General features: G+C 45.9%; 1 protein-coding gene across 2 annotated transcripts in view; it reads left to right on the top strand.

The window, feature by feature from the left end:
- CYP19A1 (cytochrome P450 family 19 subfamily A member 1) overlaps positions 1 to 19,138 on the top strand; it is a 392,824-nt gene extending 373,686 nt beyond the window's left edge. For both annotated transcript variants that reach the window (XM_069222480.1, XM_069222481.1), the window contains one exon: positions 17,683 to 19,138. In XM_069222480.1, the coding sequence (XP_069078581.1) occupies positions 17,683 to 17,919 (237 nt within the window). In that variant the 3' untranslated portion in view covers positions 17,920 to 19,138. The remainder of the gene's footprint in view (positions 1 to 17,682) is intronic.
- The last annotated feature ends 889 nt before the right edge of the window (positions 19,139 to 20,027 follow it).

Genomic DNA, 20,027 nt, shown 5'->3' with positions numbered 1-20,027 from the left:
ATGGCTTCACTGAACATGGGCATTTTTGGTATCAAACATGTACGAATCATGCAACTACACTGATTCCAGTGCTAGTTGCATGATACCATATACTCTGGAAGTTCCTTAGAGATTCTCCCAGTTCTGCCTTTGCAGCCTTACAGGGTCTGGTTTTCAGCCCATGCTGCTGCCGATCCCAGGCACTGTTCTGCCCTCCTGCTGATGAGCCTAGCTCAAGCAGGGGAAGGCAGAACAAAGGATTTTCTGCAAGGGAGAGGTGTGACTACCTATCCCTTTGAAGTAGGTGTCTCTGGGCTGGGTTGGCCTCTGGGCGCCACCGGGCTGCATTGAAGGGCACACTTGTTGCCGTCCTTGCATAATCCCGTTTGCACCAGTTTAGGAATGCCTGGTTCCCACTCTGGTGTGAAGCCACACAAAGGACAGGGGAGTGACCACCCCGCCATCCAGCTCCTCCACTAGGGAAGTGAACAGAGCTCTGCCAGGTGGCCACTTGATTCAGGGATCTTGAAAATAAGATGTGCAGAGGCCCCTGGGAGCATCTGACTGGTTAGGCTAGGTAGATGATGTCCTTGGCCCCCTCTGATAGATTGGTCACTTCAGAGAGTGACCAGCCCCCTTTTAGGATTACTTAAGGGCTCCCCCAAGGGTGGGTCCTCAGATTTGTCAAGCAAGACTCTGCTAAGAACTCTCTGCAAGACATCTTCTGCTCCTGGCCTCCTGAACCGCTGCTGGTCTGCTTTTGGTACTGAAACAATATTGTATCCAGTTGGGAGGGCTCCCATTGCAGCATGGTTTCTCCAGCATCTGCACAATTAATGCAACATTCGTGGCTGTGCATCCTCCAAGGTCACAAGGTCACTGCCTTCATCCAAGAAGCAAGAAGGAATCTCCCTTGGAGTGAAGGAGTCACTCCTCCACATCTGCAGGCATCTCAAGATAACAACGACTGTCTGGTGGATCCTGCTGTCCCATTGACGACTTAAAGGCTCTGCTCATAGGTGGTGGTTCTGTGGTCCTCTCCAGGTCCAACTTGTTCTCTGACCAACTTGGGAGATGGTGGACCCTTGCTGCAGCCACTGGAATGGAACTCCTGTGCACTGCAACTGTTACTCTTGCCAAGGCTTGTTAGCTCTTCATCCAAGAAGGTTTTCGAGCTCCAAGAAGCCCCAGCATGCCGAACTCTGCACTTCTAGATTCAGCTCTCCCTCTGCAGTTCCTGCAACGTGCGACTCCTGTTCGTTGTTCTGCTGAGGCTTCCTTGCGACTCCCTGTGTCTGCTGCCAGTGGGTCACTCTTTGGGGCTGCCCCAGCTCCGGCTGGCTTTCCTTCCTGCTGAAGGCCTGCCTGACTCCCCACCAAGGGCCAAGTCACTAGGACCTTGCTGGTCCTCCAAAATCTGCAAACTTCCTTGCAACCACCATTCGCATTTGCCATGGCTTGTTGGTGATGCTGCTGGCAACTAACCCTCCTACGACCCAGCGACTGATGTGGGACAGCATGTGGGTGACTCCTTCATCCCACTGGACTCCGCAGCTGGACTTCTTCTTTTTACCGTCCTGCAGGAACTTCACCTCCAAGAGTGTGGGCATTGCCTACCTGCACCGCCTGGACATCCCTAGTGGTCTGGACACTGTCCCCTTTCTTTTCAGGTTCCTCTCATCTGGAATCTACCTTTGGGCTCCACCGACCTGGACTATGAATTGCGGCAGCAGCTGGGCAACCGAGGCTTCCATTGACTCCAACAAGGGTTTCCAATGCCACTTCACCCCTATGCACCTTGGCTCCCTGGTGTAGGTACTCTGGTCTTCCGGGTGAGGGCTCTCTTGAACCTTCTTTGTGCCAACTGGTTCCCTCAGGGTCCACTGGGAAGGGTCCTGAATCCATAAAAATCCAACCGCTACAGTCTTGTGCTAGCATATGTGACACCCAGCTCGATAACAAGTCTGCACCTGGGCGCCTGTAGGCTTTTTAGTACTTACCTTCAGTACTATCCTACTCCTCAAGCCCCTGGGATCCTAACACACTTACCTTTGTTGGGCACCTCCATTCTTATACCATTTTCTTAGTATATGGTTTACCCTCCCTTAGAACCCCACATATTTTTATGCTTTTCCTGATTATTGCTAAGTGTATATTGTTGTGTGTTGATATGTCCAGGAGGAGATATACCAATGTTAGAGTAACTTTAGTGTTGTAATAAAAAAACCTTTATATTTGCAACACCTAGTGTGGTTCGTTCTTGTGAGTGGTTACTGGCTAACTATTATGGTATTACAAGTGCATTACACTCCTCCTAGATAAGCTTTAGCTGCTCACCATAGCTACCCCTAGAGCTTATGCTATCTAGACACCTAAACACTATCACTAAGGGTTGCCTGGACTCAGTATATGGTGCCACACCATAAGTGTACTCCATAAACTGAGCCACCCTCCTACAATTACAGTTATTTCTTACATTGCTCCAAGAACTCTGGGTTATAGCTTGTTTGTGTTTTGGTCCCATTTTGTGGTATAGTTCTTCTAATTGTTTTCTGTTCTTAATGTATGCAATTTAAGATAAAAAGAAGGAAGATATGTTATGTCTTGTGTTGCGGTGTTGTGTTTAGGGTGTTTTGTCTTGTGATATGTCTTGAGCCATCTGTGTTCGCTCATGTTAGCTCTCACTGCTGGAAAGCCCTTTCCAAAGCTTGGCTGGTCATCTTTCTGTTTGTTATTAGTGTATTTCGGCGTCAGACTAGTACTAATGAGGTGAAACCTTGGCTCAGAGAGAACAAAGGTGTAAAAAGGGCAATCTAATGAGGTAATACTGTTGCAGAATGTGCCACACTATGCAGCATAAATTTCCGTTTCTTACCACACAATTTAGTAAACCCTGCTGCATAATTTAGTCCACCCCACCGCATAATTCTAGTGGCCTTTAATGTTTGCTATTTGGTGTTGTGCAGTGCTACTTCATGCTGTGTCACAGCTCTGCTCCGAGGGATTCACATATAAAGACACTTTTACCCTTCTGGATCTGTGTCTTAATAAGTGTCTCCCCCAGAATTGTCAGATTACACTGTAGGAGGCTGGCCTTATAGCAGATCCAGTTATCCCTTATTAGTGAAGTGCAGTCAGTGTCTAGAAGCCAGGCTGTCTAGGGGTAGCTGTAGATGAGCAGCCCAGGCTTATCTAGGAAACATGGAAAGGTCATGCAATGCCACTGTAGTCACACAGTACTTACACACATTAAAGAAAATACTCAGGGCTACAAAAATAAAGGTACTTTATTTTTAGTGACACAATGCCAAAAATACCTTGGAGACTATACTCCCTTAGAAGGTAAGTAATGTACACAGTATATACACTAGAATGCAGAAAGAGCTGTAAAAACAGTTAGAAAACTGCAATAGTGAAAATCACAATAGGTTGCAATAGGTCTAGGGGGAACACAAACCATATACTAAAATAGTGGAATGTGAAAGTCAGTTTCCCACCTAGGCAAGTGTAGTGTGTAGAGGGGCACTGGAAGTGTAAGAAAACACCAAAGGTAAGTAATAGAACCCACCCCAGAGCCCAGGAAAACAGGAGTAAATCACAGTAAGTTTCCTAGAACACACAAGAAGTTGTGTTAGAAAATAATGCAAGAACCAGAAGAGACTGCAAGACACCAACACTGGATTCCTGGACCTGAAGACCTGTGGAAGAAGGGGACCAAGTCCAAGAAGCACTGAAGAGTCCAGGGAGAACAGGAGCCCCTGCTAACCCAGATGAAGGTGCAAAAGAAGAACCACCGGTGAAGAAGAACAGTCAGTACTGCACCCAAGAAGATGGATGCGGGTTCCTGGTTTTTGCAGATGATGTCCCACGCCGGATGGATGATTGCAGTCTGGTTTGCGTAGCTGGATTCTGCCAACAAACCTTGGCACAGGCAAAGCACACGGTTAGCGGAAAAAGACGCTGCCCGGGACCAGGTGTGACCTGGTGACCTCTACCCAGGAGGGGGAGCCAAAGGGGTCTCTCAGTAACTCAGAGAGCCCTCAGAAGACCAGGCAGCGAACACATGAGTCCCACAGCACGGGACAAAGAAGGTGCAAATGGAGGCCCACACAACACGACACAAAGACATCCCACGTCGCCAGAGAACCACTCAGGAAGCTGTGTGTTACAGAAAGGAGTGCTGAGGGCCAGAGCTGTGCTGTGCATGTAGAACTTCATGGGAGGTCGCACACAAGCCTTGGCAACTGCAAATCACATGGCGCATGGGGGTACTGTCTTGCGTGGGGAGGCAAGCTCTTACCCCCACCAAAGTTGGACAGCTGGACCTTGGGACTGTCAGGGTCACTTTAGTCCATCACCTGTGTTGCTGGATCCATGCCCATCATCAGGAGAGGGGACCCATGACACCGGTTGTCGTTGCAGAGGGGTGCATGCTGAAGCAGGGAAGACTCCTTCACTTCAAGGGAGATTCCTTTGTTCTTCTGATGCAAGCTGAACACAGGCAGTCCTTGGAGGATGCACAACCTGGAAACAGTTGCAGTTGCTGGCAGGAGCTGAAGATACAATGTTGCAGAAGCCGTCTTTGCTTCTTTGTTGCAGTTTGTGGAGTTCCTGGAGGGTCCAGATGCAATTTCTTCGGTAGAAGGTGAAGTAAAGGATGCAGAGGATTCTTGCTGGAGTCTTTCAATCCGAATCTGAGGAAACACCCAAGAGGAAGACCCTAAATAGCCCTGAAAGGGGGATTGGTCAGCTGCACAGGTAAGCACTTATCAGGGGAGGGCTCTGACATCACTTGTTGGCACTGGCCACTCAAATGCTCCCAGAGTGCCCCAACACCTTGGAATCCAAGATGGCAAAACCCAGGGACACTCTGGAGGAGCACTGGGCACCACCCCTGGGGTGGTGATGGACAGGGGAGTGGTCACTCCCTTTTCCTTTGTCCAGTTTTGTGCCAGAGCAGGGACTCGGGGTCCCTGAACCAGTGTGCACTGGATTGTGCAAGGAGGGCACCATCTGTGCCCTTCAAAGCACTTCCAGAGGCTCTGGGAGGCTACCTCTCCCATGCCTGTAACACCTATTTCCAAAGGGAGAGGGTGTAACACCCCTCTCTGAAAGGAAATGCTTTGTTCTGCCTTTCTGGGCTTTAGCTGCTCAAGCAACAGGGGGCAGAAACCTGTCTGTGAGGTGGCAGAAAGCTGGTATGCCAGTTCTGGGGGTCCACTGTGGAGCCCCCAGAGTGCATGGAATTGTAAAACCAATAATAGATTCAGTATTGGGGAACAATTCCCAGATGTTAGACACCTTACAAGGCCATAATCAGAGTTACCATTGTGAAGCTGGACATAGGTATTGACCTATGTCCAGTGCATGCGTAAAATGGCATCCCGCACTCACGAACTCTGAGAAAATGGTCCTGGACAATGTGGGGGCACCTCTGCTAGTGCAGGGGTGTCCTCACACACAGGTACTTTGCACCCAGCTTTCAGTGTTGGAAGGCCTAGCATATAGGTAACTTTTAAGTGACCTGGTGCGGTGAAATAGTGCATGCACCATTTCAAGCAGGCTGCAATGGCAGTCCTGTAGAAGCCTTTGCATGGGTCCCCTATGGGTGGCAAAAGTAATGCTGCAGCCCATAGGGATCCCCTGAAAACCCTGATTGCCTGGGCACCTAAGTACCATATACTACGGAGTTACAAGAGGGCACCAGTATGCCAATTTGGGATGAAATACTGGGTTACCAGTATGTGGTGACAAATCTGAGAGGAGAGAGAGCATAAGCACTGGGGTCCTGGTTAGCAGGATCCCAGTGACACGGTCAAACACACTGACATCAGGCAGAAACTGGGGGGGTAACATGTCAAAAAGAGGGTGCTTTCCTACATGCACATATCAATAATCTATTTTCCTTTTAGATAGTATTGTGTATTTCTAGTTCACAGAACTAATAATTTTCATGTGAGCGCCGCTTATTTCATGCAATGTTTCGTCTCATATGGAATAGTACCCTCATTCTATGGTTAGGTACAATTTGTAGTTTGCCATTTGTCTGGTGACAATCGTGATAACATGGATTTTCAACAAAATCTCAACCCACAAAACTGGTGTGTTTGCAACATGCCATAAGCACTGAGGAAACTAACCTTTTAGTTTATAAATAAAAAATAGGTTTTTACATAGGTCCCTGTTGCATAAATTTTCAAACCAATCCTAGGTATATCTTGAAATATGAGGCGGGATTCTCATATGCAGCTCCCCTTCCCAATGCATCATGCATTTCTCAGATAGTTTGGGATTATACAGCAGTTCTAGATCAGTGGAGGCATGCCCTGTGCCAGTGCGTCATCGAGCTCTCAAGACATATAGGCCCTCATTCTGACCTTGGCGGTCTTTTCGCGAGACCGCCGAGTTACCGCCGCGGTGAAGACCGCCGACCGCGGCGGTATGCCGCTGTGCGCATTCTGACCGCTGGGAGCGTTCCGCCGGAAAACCGCCAGCAGCCACACTGGCGGTCGGCGGGAAAGTGGAGACTGGTCAACCTCCACCGCCACGCCAGCAGAACACCGCCCACAGAATTACGACCCACATTTCTGTGTGGCGGTCTTCTGTTGGCGGTCACCTCCCCATGGCTCCTGTCACCTCCCGGAGGACCAACGCACAAGGTAAGTTGATCGTCCGTGAGGGGAGGGGGTGGGGGGGTGTTGTGTGATGTGTGCGTGCATGGGGGTGTGCGTGTGAGTGTGTAGAGGGGGTGTGTGAGTGCGTGCATGCGGGCGGGGAGTGCTGCTGTGCCTATGGGCAATGTGTGTAGTTCGGCGGTTGCGCATGTCGGCATGTATGTGTGCGGGTATGTGTCCCCGTTGTGTATGTGTGTGTGTAGGGGGTGTGTATATGTGCATGTTGGGGGTGTGTGCATGTCGGGGTGCGTGTATGTGCATGTCGGGGTGGGGTGGGGAGGGGGTTCGTACCACCTCTGGGGGGTGGCAGGGGGGTGGAGGGTGTGGGGGGAGGACTCGGGGGGGCAGTGGGGGGTGGGGGAGACCCCTATCAGTGCCAGGGAAGGAATTCCCTGGCCCCGATAGTGCCTACCGCCATGGTTCGCATGGCGGTTCCCGAACGCCAGAAACCGCGGCGGTAAGCAGGGTCATGATACCGTTGGCGGTCTTGGGTCGACCGCCGGACCGGAGTGCACAGACTCCAGCCCCTCGGTCATGACCGCCGTGGCTGTCGGAGTGGGGAAGTGGCGGTCGGTTGCGGCGGTGACCGCAGCGGTCAGAATGCCATTTTTAATACCGCCGGTCTGTTCGCGGTCCGACCGCCGCCTCTCCGCCGACCGCCAAGGTCAGAATGAGGGCCATAATCCTATCCCTACCACTGTACCTTCTATTACCTTTACCTTGGTTATCAACTCCTACAAAAAATTATGTGGTTGTTTCATTCTTTTTCTAAATACGCCAGCTTCAGAACCTAATCTATTTGATAACTAATGCCCAATTTCACAACGTTCATCATCTATGAAAGACCCTGAAAGTCACATCGGCTTTTGAGGCGCCTGTTCGGTCACCCTTCATGAGCAGGCTCTGAAGTGGCTTCTTTCTACTTTGTGGACAGTTTGCAACTTTGTCTTTGCCAATATTCTTTCAGGAAAACTAGTGCTTGTCACATTCCCACACTCAAAGCTGCTGTTAGGAATGCTTATCATTTGTGGTCTCTTTGATGAAAACTAATGTCCTGAAACTGAATATTGATAAATACAGAGGTACTGATAGTGGGCGAAACCAATTCACTTGGACCATTGATAGGAGGCTGTGCAAACTCGAACCTTCTCCTGGTACCCGTTTCAGCTGTACATAACATCGGTTTTGCTTTTGATCAGGCACTTTCTTTTAATCAAAGATCATCGCATAAGATCAGCCCCATTCTTCCGTTGTTTTGAAGGAAATCTATAATAAAGGCATTATTTTTTGACACATGGTTATTCCACCTCTCTTGTACTAGACATGTTCAAATGTCTGCTTACCAATTTACAAACAATGTAAAATGAGGGGCCTCTTCTTATCCTTGCTTTTATGCAAGGCTATATCAAGGCACATTGCTACACTACACTTGCTCTTGACTGTTAATACTTCAGCACTTAAGAACCTATACCTTTGTCATTGACTCATTTATCTACAATTTACAACCTAAATTCAAGCTTACACTAAGGGGCTGATTTAAGAGCCCCTAGCGCCACCGCTAACAACTGCTCCATATTTACAAGGAGGTGCAACGCCACTTTTTGTGACGTTACGCCTCCTTGTAAATATGGGCCCCTCCAATGCAGTTTTCTGCGTCAAAGGAGAGTGCAATAGGTGTTGCAATGGGCATTCCACCACAACACCCATTGCTTTTAATGCTGCCCCATATTTAGGAGAAGTCGTAAATCTGTGGCAGCACCAAAAACTAACACCACCCCAGGGGTCGCATTAGCATGGCTAAATGAAGAGGAATGCTTTAGTTCCTCCTTGTTTTTGCTTTTTCTATATGTGCTGCGTTCTGCAGCACAGATAGAAGAAGCAAAATGCCATGAATGATTGTTTATGTACAGGAAGGTGTCCCTTCAAAAATGACGTTTTTGTACTTCCATGTGTGCAGCACCCATAGAAGTGCCAAATTGCCATTATAGATTGTTTATGTGCAGGAAGGAACACCTTCCTGCACATGAGAAATCTATCCCCTCAACACAGACAACCTTGCACTATGGGGCAAGGATGCCTGCGTTGGCGCAGGCAGCTTAATTCAGCACAGGGGAAAATGCAGGGGTGTGCTGTATTCCTGTAAATATGGCACATTCCTGCATTTAAAAAGTAGCGCAGCGCAGCTATTTTTGACGCAGCACCAGGCGTCACTACTTTGGCATAAAACTGTGCCTAAATGTCTTTGTCCTGCTTTCGCCTGTTTACTGGTACTTTTTCAAATCACGGAGAGCAGAATTAAAGGACACATTAGATCGTATTTGCGGGGGTATTGTGCCTACTTGGCAAAGTGCAGTTGATGGACAGGGATGTTATGGGGGAAAGAGTGTTTGAGCCCAGACAAACGTTTGCTGCGGTGTCACAGAGGTAGCTGAGTACCGTTTCTGGGAAGCAACATATTCTACATGATCAGCAGGGATCAACAGGGAACTGGTCAGCATCCTTTGAGTTCCAGAAAATCACTGAGTTGAAAATCAGCATTACATACAAAAACGTACATTTGTAATGGCTACAGGTCTGGTGAAAGGTACATGTAAGCACACAGCAGAAAATGTGCAATGTTATGTGTCAGCCTCATGATTAGTCAAGACGACATGAAGTAGAGGCAATTAAGCTTTGCTTATTCATTGAAATTGTCATTTATTAATATTGATAGTAAAGACCCAACTAATGGAGGGTCTGTAAAGGGTCGGTCCTGTCCTTTCTGAAATCAGGCATGTTGAGTAGCCAGGTGACTCTAAAGGGTTACTAGTGCTCCCTGCACTCGCTAGGGTCATATTAGAAGCTTTTGTTGTGTTATCCATGTGACCCAGAGGTAGACCAAGTCTAGTACCATTCATCTCTCCTCTGAACTAACCTCAGGACTGTGATCACTTGTACTTTGGGTAAAACACACAAAGGTGGTGCGTTGAATGCCTGGCAAAGACTCAGCCACTGGCCACTGTTGATGCTTCATTGCCAGTGAATTACCTTGCTGTTTTCATCTATGCAACACACTAGGGGCCTGATTTATTAAATGTTAGCACCGCCTTTGCGTCATTTTTTTACGCAAAAGCGGCATAAACTTACAAATTATAACAATATTTTGTACTTACAAAATATACTTATATTTTGTACGTTTGTGCTGCTTTTGCATCAAAAAATGATGCAAAGGTGGTGCTAATTTTTCATAAATCAGGCCCTAAGTGTGTGACGAGTATGTGAAGACATAGGTGCTTTGCTCGCTGTGTAGCAGGACTGAAGCTGCATTGAGTCCTGTTGGAGGCTGCACGCTCTGGTTGGCTGAGGCGAAGCCCTAACCAGGCAGAGCCTACCACTCCCATCAGGGGTGTATGATTACACTCACTGTATAACCTGTGCTCACCCTTGGGTAGATATGGCACTGAGCAGTCAGGCTTATAACAGGGACAATGTGTAAAGCATTGGCACATTACTTTCACACAACAAATACACTGTGTCAGAAAAGAGACTTCACACGAGGTGTATGCAAATAGAGTTTGTATTCAAGACACGTTTGTGAACACAGCATTAACATCATATATCTCTGGGCATAAATCACATTTGGAAATATCACTAGCAGTACTAGGCCCAAGCAAGTTAAAACGACATTAGTAATATGTACACCTTGGTAAAGATCCAACTTTACCCCCAGCACCCTCATGCGGTGCAAACGTTGTCAGCACAAGACCCAACTGAGCAATTATTCTAATTCAATCCCACACAATTATAGGGTGCACCCTGGTTCACAATGATAGTGGTAATGTGTAAACATAGGCAATTATAACACTTTCAAATAGTCCCGTGGGCCTGGGCCACACGGGTAAAACCAATGTCGAACGTAATACACTCTTGGCAAGAATCAACTTGCAGGGCCACACTCCGGTGCAGTGTTGTTAATCACAGGCAGTCACTCCCATGCACTCACTCAGCACTGATACCTGATGCTACGGATATCAGGCAGGTTTGTATGGCATTCACTCATACACACACTCACACACAGCACCCTAATGCAGCGCACTGATATCCAGCAGGTAAGTAGATATTGTAATTGCAGACTCCGTGGCCCAAAAACTCTCCTCCACCCTTCAGCCAATCCCAATTACCCTACCTCCCATGGACTGGAGTTGAAAGAAACCACCACCTCACCCCCGGGCACTAGACTGATTCTGCCCACTTATTCAGTATGCCTGGGAAACAGATGGGGGATAGGTAACAGGTGGTTTCAGGTGGCAGTTGACAAATGGAGGTTGGCCACCCTTCTGGAAGTTCAATCAAAGGTCACCCCACCATGCCTCCAGGCACTTGCCTAGTTCTGTGAGGCATATGGGGGAACACCACGTATTGGGACCTGCTTCCAATCACTCTCAGAAGCGTTCTGTAGCCCATCCACTTATTTTCATCACCCAGGCCCGTTCCATCAATACGACCTGGTAACAAGTTGTTGTCGGGCCAGGTGAAAAGCTGAAAGATGGTCTGCTGCACTGAGGACATGAAAAGGAGCAATCAATGAGTGAGAGATGAAGCAGGGGAGCCTCTTGGAAAATGAAGGCACTTCATAGGACCCAAGTTGACCAGATTTGCACCCAGGAACTCCGGGCACTCCGGAACATGAATTAGCTCCCTTGTGTTGCCCTGGAAATGAGTTACAACATCGGGTAGAGCGATGGTATGAGTCACACCAGACAGTTCTAATCAAACAGTTCTGAGCAGCAAATTCAGCACCTCCTTGGGAATGAGACACAGCATTTTGGGGGTGCGGTGGTATGAGCCACACCAGACGATTCCAGTGACACACAGTTACTAATTCCTTACCGTTCCGGTATTAGGGCACAACATCTGGTGTGCAGTGACTTGGGTCACACCAGATAATTCTGATCACACAAACAAAGAGTTACCAATTCCGTACTTCCCTGCACATGAGGCACAACGTCTGGTGCATGGTAACTTGATTCATACCAGCCAATTCTGGTTCACACAAATGAGGAGTTACTAATTACGTACCTCCATGGAAATGAGGAACAACATCTAGTGCACAGTGACTTGATTTGCACAAGACAATTCCGGTGACACACACAGACGTAAGTTCAGTGGTGCCACACGAGGTAGAATACAGCCATGCTATGGGTACGCAACCACCTCTGAGGGTCGCAACCTGTGAATCGGACACAGCATCGACACAGCATGCAATGGGTGTGTCTCACGAGAGAAAGACAACTGGTAAATCAGCTTACCACCAACAAGACGCTTATGTGTGTCTAGGCCCCATGATGCATGGCCACACTCCTTGAATGCGGGCAGTTTCTTTGGGGCTCCACACCAGGCAGTCCAGTCTTCAGGTACAGTACTTGGTTCCACTCTCACACTGCTGCTACCAGGTGGGATCCAGCAGACGATGTGGGCACTTAAGAGTGCACCCCTCTCCAGGTGTCACAAGCAGAATGTGTTGATCCCTCACGGGAGGTCTGATGTTCCTGAGACCTCTACCAGAGAACAGTGGGTGACGCAACAAGCCCTTGGAGAGCACACTTCGGGGTGTCACACAACAGCAGGCAATAAGCCCAGGCCAGCCACTATTCGGGAAGAGTGTGTGATCCCTTCCAATGGCAGTAATTCTTTCTCGTGTACAACAGATTCCTCTGGCAGTGAGAACCACTCAGTCTAGTAGCTCCGGTCCTGTGGCCCCACAAGCGTATCTCTGCTTTGCTGCTTTGGTGCACCAGTAGTTATACTGTAGTGTGCCATTGAATTCAGAAGTTGATAAGAGGGTTTCCCTTTGAACCACAGATGTCTCTCGTAAATTTTAATACTGTCTACCATGGGGCCGTGGAAGACAGATCTTAATCTTTAGTGGGGCAATGATCTTGCTCAGTGAGGCCAAATGTCAAAACCACTCCCTCTAGTCTATCCAGCCAGGCCCTTAAATGGCAAAGGTCTCTTTTTCCAGTTGCATGCCCAAGGTTTATAGCTGTTGCTGAGGAAAACACAGATGTGCTCCCCAGCCTTGAGTGTGGACTAGGGTAGAATTAAAAGGCCCACAATGTGTTTTAGAGCATAGAAAAGACTACTTTCTAGAAGTGGCATTTTTTAGTTATTATTGACAAAAACACCTTCACTGGAAGGGGCTTGTCAGCACGAATCCAATGGCAGGAAACATTATGAGGCTCTTCTACTGAAATCCATTATTGCAGCTAGGAGTAATGATAAACTTCCCCCCATGTTAACCTATTGACAGAGCAACTCTCACAGGTAGCACAACATACATGGGTATTCTTCACTCCCTAGGCATACGTGCACACACACACACACACATACACACAAACACACACACATAAGCCTGCAATGCTAGGCGGGACACATGTTTCAGAATGCCACAGGTGCAGGTGCGCACAAATAGGCCAGCTATGACAGGGCTGGACTCATGTTTAAGGATACCATAGGTGCAAGTGCACACACATAGGCCTGCTATGGCAGGCTGGACTCATGCTTAATAACACCATAGGTGAAGGGTGCACACACAGACCAGCTATGACAGGCTGGACTAATGGTTAACAAACACCATAGAGGCAAGTGTGCACACACAGATCTGCCATGACAGGTTGGACTTGTGTTTAAGTACACCATTGGTGCAAGTGCGCGCACACAATTTTGCAATGGCTGGCTCAACACATATTTGTAATACCTGTGGGCACGCGTGCACACACCCACAAGTGCCACTCTCTATAGTTAGGAAAGGCGTAAACACTTCGGAAAGGCGTAAACACTTCACAGTGGACTTACAGTGGATAAATGCCCAGGGCTCAAAAGCCAATGGATAGAGAATCAGCAAAACCTATGGGGAGAGCCGATCCATTAGGTGGGGAAAGCCTATGTTGGGTTCTTCCCCACCGGGGTCTGGGACACCCATGTGTACCTTTCCAGTCTCTTGTCTATCGCCTTGTCCACCCTTAAGGGGTTGCTCTAAGGGTAGCAGAGGGCCCTCTCAAGGATTTGCTATGGAGTTAAAAGTGCCAACCTGGGCACAAGCGCAAATGCACCTCCACAGGCCTGCATGGTCAGACAGGTTACATGCTTGACAGGCTATTCTGGTGGGTGGCACACTCAGTGCAACATTCCACTAGTAGCCAGGGCTATTCCCGCCCCAGGTATGTGGTATACCTTTTTGCAGGGCACTCCTGGGTACAGCACTTGAGCCAATCACATAAGATCCCCTTCCTGGCATGTGTAGGAAGGGTGTGCACACTTTCCCACTGCAGTACAGTGGGAAAGTGCCCAGAGTCCTAAGGCCAAGTAATGAGAGTCAGCAAGAAACTAGGATGAAAAAGCAAAAGGTTTCAGGGCAATCCCCTAAGAAGGGCCATGTCCAACAAGTCCCTACAAGGCTGAGTCTTTTGTGTTCCTCTTCAGAGGGAACCTGGAGTAAATGTTCCATTTGAACTGCTCCTGCTGGATCAGGACCAAGTCTGCTTTGTATATTGTTGGTTCTTGTCTGAAGGGGCACTGTGAGCAAAATGTGGAAGGCCTCAAGTAAAACGCAGTAGCTGAGAGTTCCTAAGTGTCACAGGTGTGCCCAGACAGGGGTTCTATGCTCACACTACCATGCGATTCAAACTGCACCTCGAACATGAAGCTAGAATGAACCAGTCTTTAGTAGCATGGGTGCCTGTTGGAAATGGCCTCCTTGAAGGGTCACCTCAAAACATTTTTCCTTCCTCCTCTTCTTTTTCTGACCTCATTTTTACTGGTTTTAGGACTCTGGACCTCTGTATGCAATTTCACTGCCACTTCAACTTGGCATTTAGGAGTACTTGCCAAGGTTTAAACTCCCTTCTGCATATAAGTCACGCTAAGGTAGGCCCTAGGTAACCCATAGGGCAGGGTGCTATGTAGATAAAAGGCAGGACATGTACATATGTGTTTTATGTGTCTTGGTAGTGGAAAACTTCTAAATTAGTTTTCCAATACTGTGAGTCCTGCTCCTTTTGTGGACTAGCATTAGGGCTGTCCTCATATACTTGTTGAGTGGTAAATTCTGTTCTGAAAGGGGTAACCAGGTCATATTTAGTATGGCCAGAATGGTAATAGAAAATCCTGCTTATTGGTGAGATTGGATTTACATTACTATTTTAGAAATGCCACTTTTAGAAAGTGAGCATTTCTCTGCACTCAAAACCATCTGTGCCTTACAGCCTGCCTCGAAATTGATGTCTGGTCTGTGCTGATTGACAGCTCCCTTGTGCATTTCACCCAGACAAGGACAAACACAGGACACTCAGTCTCATCTGCATTCATCCACATATTGAATGGGTTTCCTGGGCTGGAAGGGTGGAGGGCCTGAAACTTACATTGCAAATGCCAATGGCCTGACCTCACACAAAGGACTGATCAACCCCCCACTGTGACCCTGGCAGACACGACTGGACTGAAAAGAGAACTTGTGAACTTCAAAACCATTGTTTGAAGTCTCCCCCACTTGAAAGGCAGTTTGGGGTATATAAACTGGGTCTCTGACCCCACCATCTCAGACAACTCTGGACCTACACCTGGATCCTGTCAAGAGGAACTCCGTGACTGCCTAAAGGACTCATCTAGACAGCTTTGCTGAGAAGGACTGCTGCCCTGCTGGCCTTTGACTTTGCTGAAAAGGACTCTGTCTACCGCAAAAGTGCTCTCCAATGGCTTGGATTGAGCTTGCCTCCTGTTTTCTGAAGTCTCAAGGCCAAAAAGACTTCATCTCTTCAGGAAACTCTTTGTGTGTTGAAAATCACTGCAATGCCTGTCAAAAACGACGCAAAGCCTACCATGTGTCTGAACAAATTGACGCACAACCGACCGGAATGACGCAGCCTCGACTTTCCAAGTGGAAATTTGATGCACCACCTGCCTCGCGATGAAAAAATGGGAAGCATCGCCTACCGGATTGATGCAACGCCCGCGCAAAGGATTCTCACGCATTGTCCCTAGGTGACAAAATATCGCAGCATCGCCGTGAGGAACCAAGACTGCACACCTAAAAATTACGCAAACCCCTCACAACGTGGAAAGAAACAACGCATCGTCTGTGCTGTGTCAGAAAATTCAATGCACCACCTTATTTTTCCACACATCTCCTCCTCTGCGGTCTCCGTGTGTCATTATTTTTGAGGCGTACCAGGTACTATGTGTAACAAAGAAACAACAGTTTTTTTTCTAAGGATTAAGACTCTTTTAAACATTTCAAACGTGATATTTCAACTTGTGCTTATTGGATTTTTGTTGTTTTGACCTTATTTTATTCAGATAAATATTATCTATTTTTCTAAACCTGTGTGGTGTGATTTTGTAGTGTTTTCACTGTGTTACTTACTGTATGATCCATTGCACAAATTCTTTACACATTGCCTTCTACATTAAGCCTGACTCCTGAGTGCCAATCTACCAGAAGGTGGGCACAGGATAAGGATAATTTGGATTGTGTGTGACTTTTCCCTGACTAGGATTGTGGTCCCTACTTGGACAAGGGTGCATACCTCTGCCAACTAGAGACTCAATTTCTAACAGTTCCCATATAGAGTGGGCCTGACCTGACAGTTATGCCTTGGCTGTTTGTTTTCTCTCAGACATTCTTTTTTTATTGTCTTTAGATGATCTTTATATGTATTAGTTTTCTCATTCAAATCTTAACACAGTACATAAAAACTGATGTGACAAAACACTTTATTGCTTCACAGATTGCATGTAGAAATTACTTTATACAGGGAAACTCTGCTGGCAGTGTTGTCAATGTGATTTTCACCATCCTACATAAATGTAACAACTTGCATCCTGGTTCCAATTAAATGACTTCTGTTAAAACAAGTACACATTAAATACTACCATTGTATAAACCATATATGTAGATGTGGAGAGTATAATATTCGATTTTTTTTACATTATTGATGGAGGCCCCTCTCCACAATCAACAATAATAACTACCACAATACACTCTGCACATCGGCATATATACTATTTCTACATCGATGTTTCCCTATTGTACAAAACATAATTATGGGTTCTATAAGCGCATTTATACTATGTTTACGACTCTGATGACCCAAGACATATCGTTTACTGAATCAATAAAAAACAAAATATGATTTTTTTAAAAGTCTTTCCGGATGCAGATGTCTGCCTTTGCGTTGCCAGGATTTTTGCCAATTTTCTTTCAATAGCTTGATCACTTCGGTGGGATATCAAAGTTGTTAATTTAACTTCCATTGCAAATATTCGAACACCTACAGGACCATCAACATGCACTTCATCATATATGAAAAGCTATTATTTTATAAGGATATGTAAGGGTTAACTAGGGAGGACACCATAATGATCTATTTGCAACAAATTCTGAGAAATGATTAAATTAAATAGACACATTCATATTATTAAGACTGATGGTCCCCTGCTTATGTACGAGTTAGCACGATTTGCTACTTTTAAAGTTAAAGACAATTCCCACTTAGTAAAAAAAAAAACTGTTAAATGAATGACGAGATCCTTTTCATATCCTTTTATTTGCAAGCTATGGAACATGTCATAGTGTCATGGTTACATCTTTTTGAGCATGGTCGACGACATTGGCATACTTGTGTGTACAGAATAGTAAAATGATGAAAAAAATGGTGATCCATTTTATGTTCTTTAAATTAATTAATTTACAGTTGATGTTTGCTTGTTTGTTGGACAATTGTTTCGTTTTTTTGCACTTGTATTGAAAGTGTGAACATGTCTGGGTTTGGCTTTCGTGCTAAAATGTTCAATAAAATATTTTTAAACGCATGGTACTACGTTTTTCTAGCGAAATGTTCTACCCAGTTGCTTACCGCTCATTTTCACCTAGATTATATCTTGGGTGCCTATTTTGCAAACAAAATGAGGAAAGAACAAACCTTTTGATGCTATGGATGTTTCTTATAGTGCAAGCAGATTAACAGTAAATTCGTTTTAATGATTCTTGCAGGTCCCTTATCGCTACTTTCAGCCATTTGGCTTTGGCCCTCGTGCCTGTGCAGGGAAATATATTGCCATGGTAATGATGAAAGCTATGTTGGTGACCGTACTGAAGAGATACAGAGTGCAAACCATCATGGGGAGATGTTTAGAGAATGTACAGAACAACAATGATCTCGCTATACATCCAGATGAAACACAGTCTTCGATGGAGATGGTTTTCCTTCCCAGAAATGGATCCCTTTGAACATTAAATACGTCGCTATTAATGGCTACATAAATCATTTATATCTGCAGTAATGCTGACGTGTTGTCACCTTTCGATTACCTTACTGTACCTGAAGTGTAACTGGAAAGAAATGTGTTTTTGTATAACATGTCACCAGCATAATTTTACTGATTTTACTGATGTTGATCATTTGTCCTAAAAATGCCGTAAATTGAAATAGTAATTTAGGATGTATAAACCTCAATCGTGCATGAGCGGACATATCTGTCCTGTCCAAGCTAAGCAGATACATGAGTAGAGATTCCTGGACCTTTCTTTAATGACCAGTAAATACACACACACATATATGTGTATATGCATGCCTATTATGTGTCAACCCCCATGGAAGGTGGAATAACTGTGCACTATGGTGTAGAAAATAGACTTCCATGTGGAATTCCCTATTCCTTTAGTTTTAAGACAAACATCTACCACCTTACTCGAGTAAGTGTAAAAGCAGGGGGAGTTAGGAGCGTAGGCGAAGAAATTAGAGAAAGTTGCCTGGCCTTGGTGAAGGGTTGAGCGGGGACAGGGGACAGATTACATTGAGGCCCATTTCCCAGGAGATGTAAATGGCTGGAGCTTCCGGCCAGTACCATGGAGTCCAGGTTATCCACACAAAGGAATGGCGGATGCATGAACACTGGTCCACTTTTAATTAAGCTGGCAGAATTCCAGATGCGATTTGTGCTCCTCTCATCTCATGAGCATGGGTATAGTATGTAGCATAATATGAAGCTCATTAACTAGGGAAACGTATATAACTTATATTCTGTATAATATTTTGCATTGCTAACATTATATTTTCTACACTTACATATACTGATTACTATTTATGAGTTTGTCACTGTGATATTTTCAGTTTTATACTTTAAAAGGTAACAGGTTAAAATAGCCAAACCAAATTGTTTTCATACGGTTTGTGAATGTTGTGAAGTCCGGAACAAGCTATTAAAATACATATTGAATTCAGATTCAATAACAGGTAAAACAAATATATTTTGCACATGCCAGTGTATTTTTAACTTTTTAACTACATTGAGGTATTTCCAGCAACTGATCATTGGCACATATGAATTAAACTACTCCATAATGTTTTACAATCAAATTCTGTAATTGTCATTTGAAAAATTGTGTTTGGTGTCTTGTAAATTCCTGTAAATTGAAATCCATAAAGCGATAAAAATCACAAAGCAATGACGAGTTTAACTGGTGTTTGTTGTAGCAATTTATATCATATTCCCGGTGTAGGCAATGTTGTCAAGGATTTAATTAGTGTTTAATATGCGCTGCGCCTTAGCACTTATTATATATGAGAACGTGCCCTATCTCGCAGTGGGTGGTTGCTACCTCTTTCCATTAGTTGAAAATCAAAACGTTTGCACTGGGCTCGTCAAGTATTGGCGTCCAAAGATATGGGAGTAGAGAATAAGATGCAATATCATTTAATGTTTAGCAGTGAAATGCATAGGATACTGTATGATTTTCTGGGTTTTTATAAAGTGCTACCTTTAGCTTTATAACCACAGTAGGGAGTTAGCAATATTAGTTGAAAGTCTTATAATTAATGTAGAAAAGTACCCTCTTTCCTGGCATGGCTTTTTCAGCCTGTTGTCAGTGTTTGATTGTGTTCACTGGGATCCTGCTAACCAGAACCCCACTGATTATGCTCTCTCCCTTTGAACTTGGTTACTTGAACCACATACACCTTACATTTGACATTATAGTGCCCCCATGTAAGTCCCTAGTATATGGTACCCAGGTACCCACGGCATTGAGGTACCAGGGGATCCCTATGGGCTACAGCATATATTATGCCACCCATGGGGAGCCCATGCAAAATGTATCTGCAGGCCTGCCATTGCAGCCTGCGTGAAAGGGTGCAGGCACCCTTTCCACTACAGGTCACTGCACCAGGTCACTGTAAGTCACCCCAGGGGGCAGGGTGCAAGTACATGTGTCTGAGGGCACCCCTGCACTAGCACAGGTCCCCCCATGAACTCCAGTTCCACTTTCCTGGACCTCATGAGTGGGGGGATGCCCTTTTATACGTGTACTGGACATAGGTCACTACCTATCTCCATCTA

This window comes from Pleurodeles waltl, chromosome 3_1, assembly GCF_031143425.1.
Source record: "Pleurodeles waltl isolate 20211129_DDA chromosome 3_1, aPleWal1.hap1.20221129, whole genome shotgun sequence".
In the NCBI taxonomy this organism is placed as follows: Eukaryota; Metazoa; Chordata; class Amphibia; order Caudata; family Salamandridae; genus Pleurodeles; species Pleurodeles waltl.
This window is presented reverse-complemented; position numbering and strand designations above follow the sequence as displayed.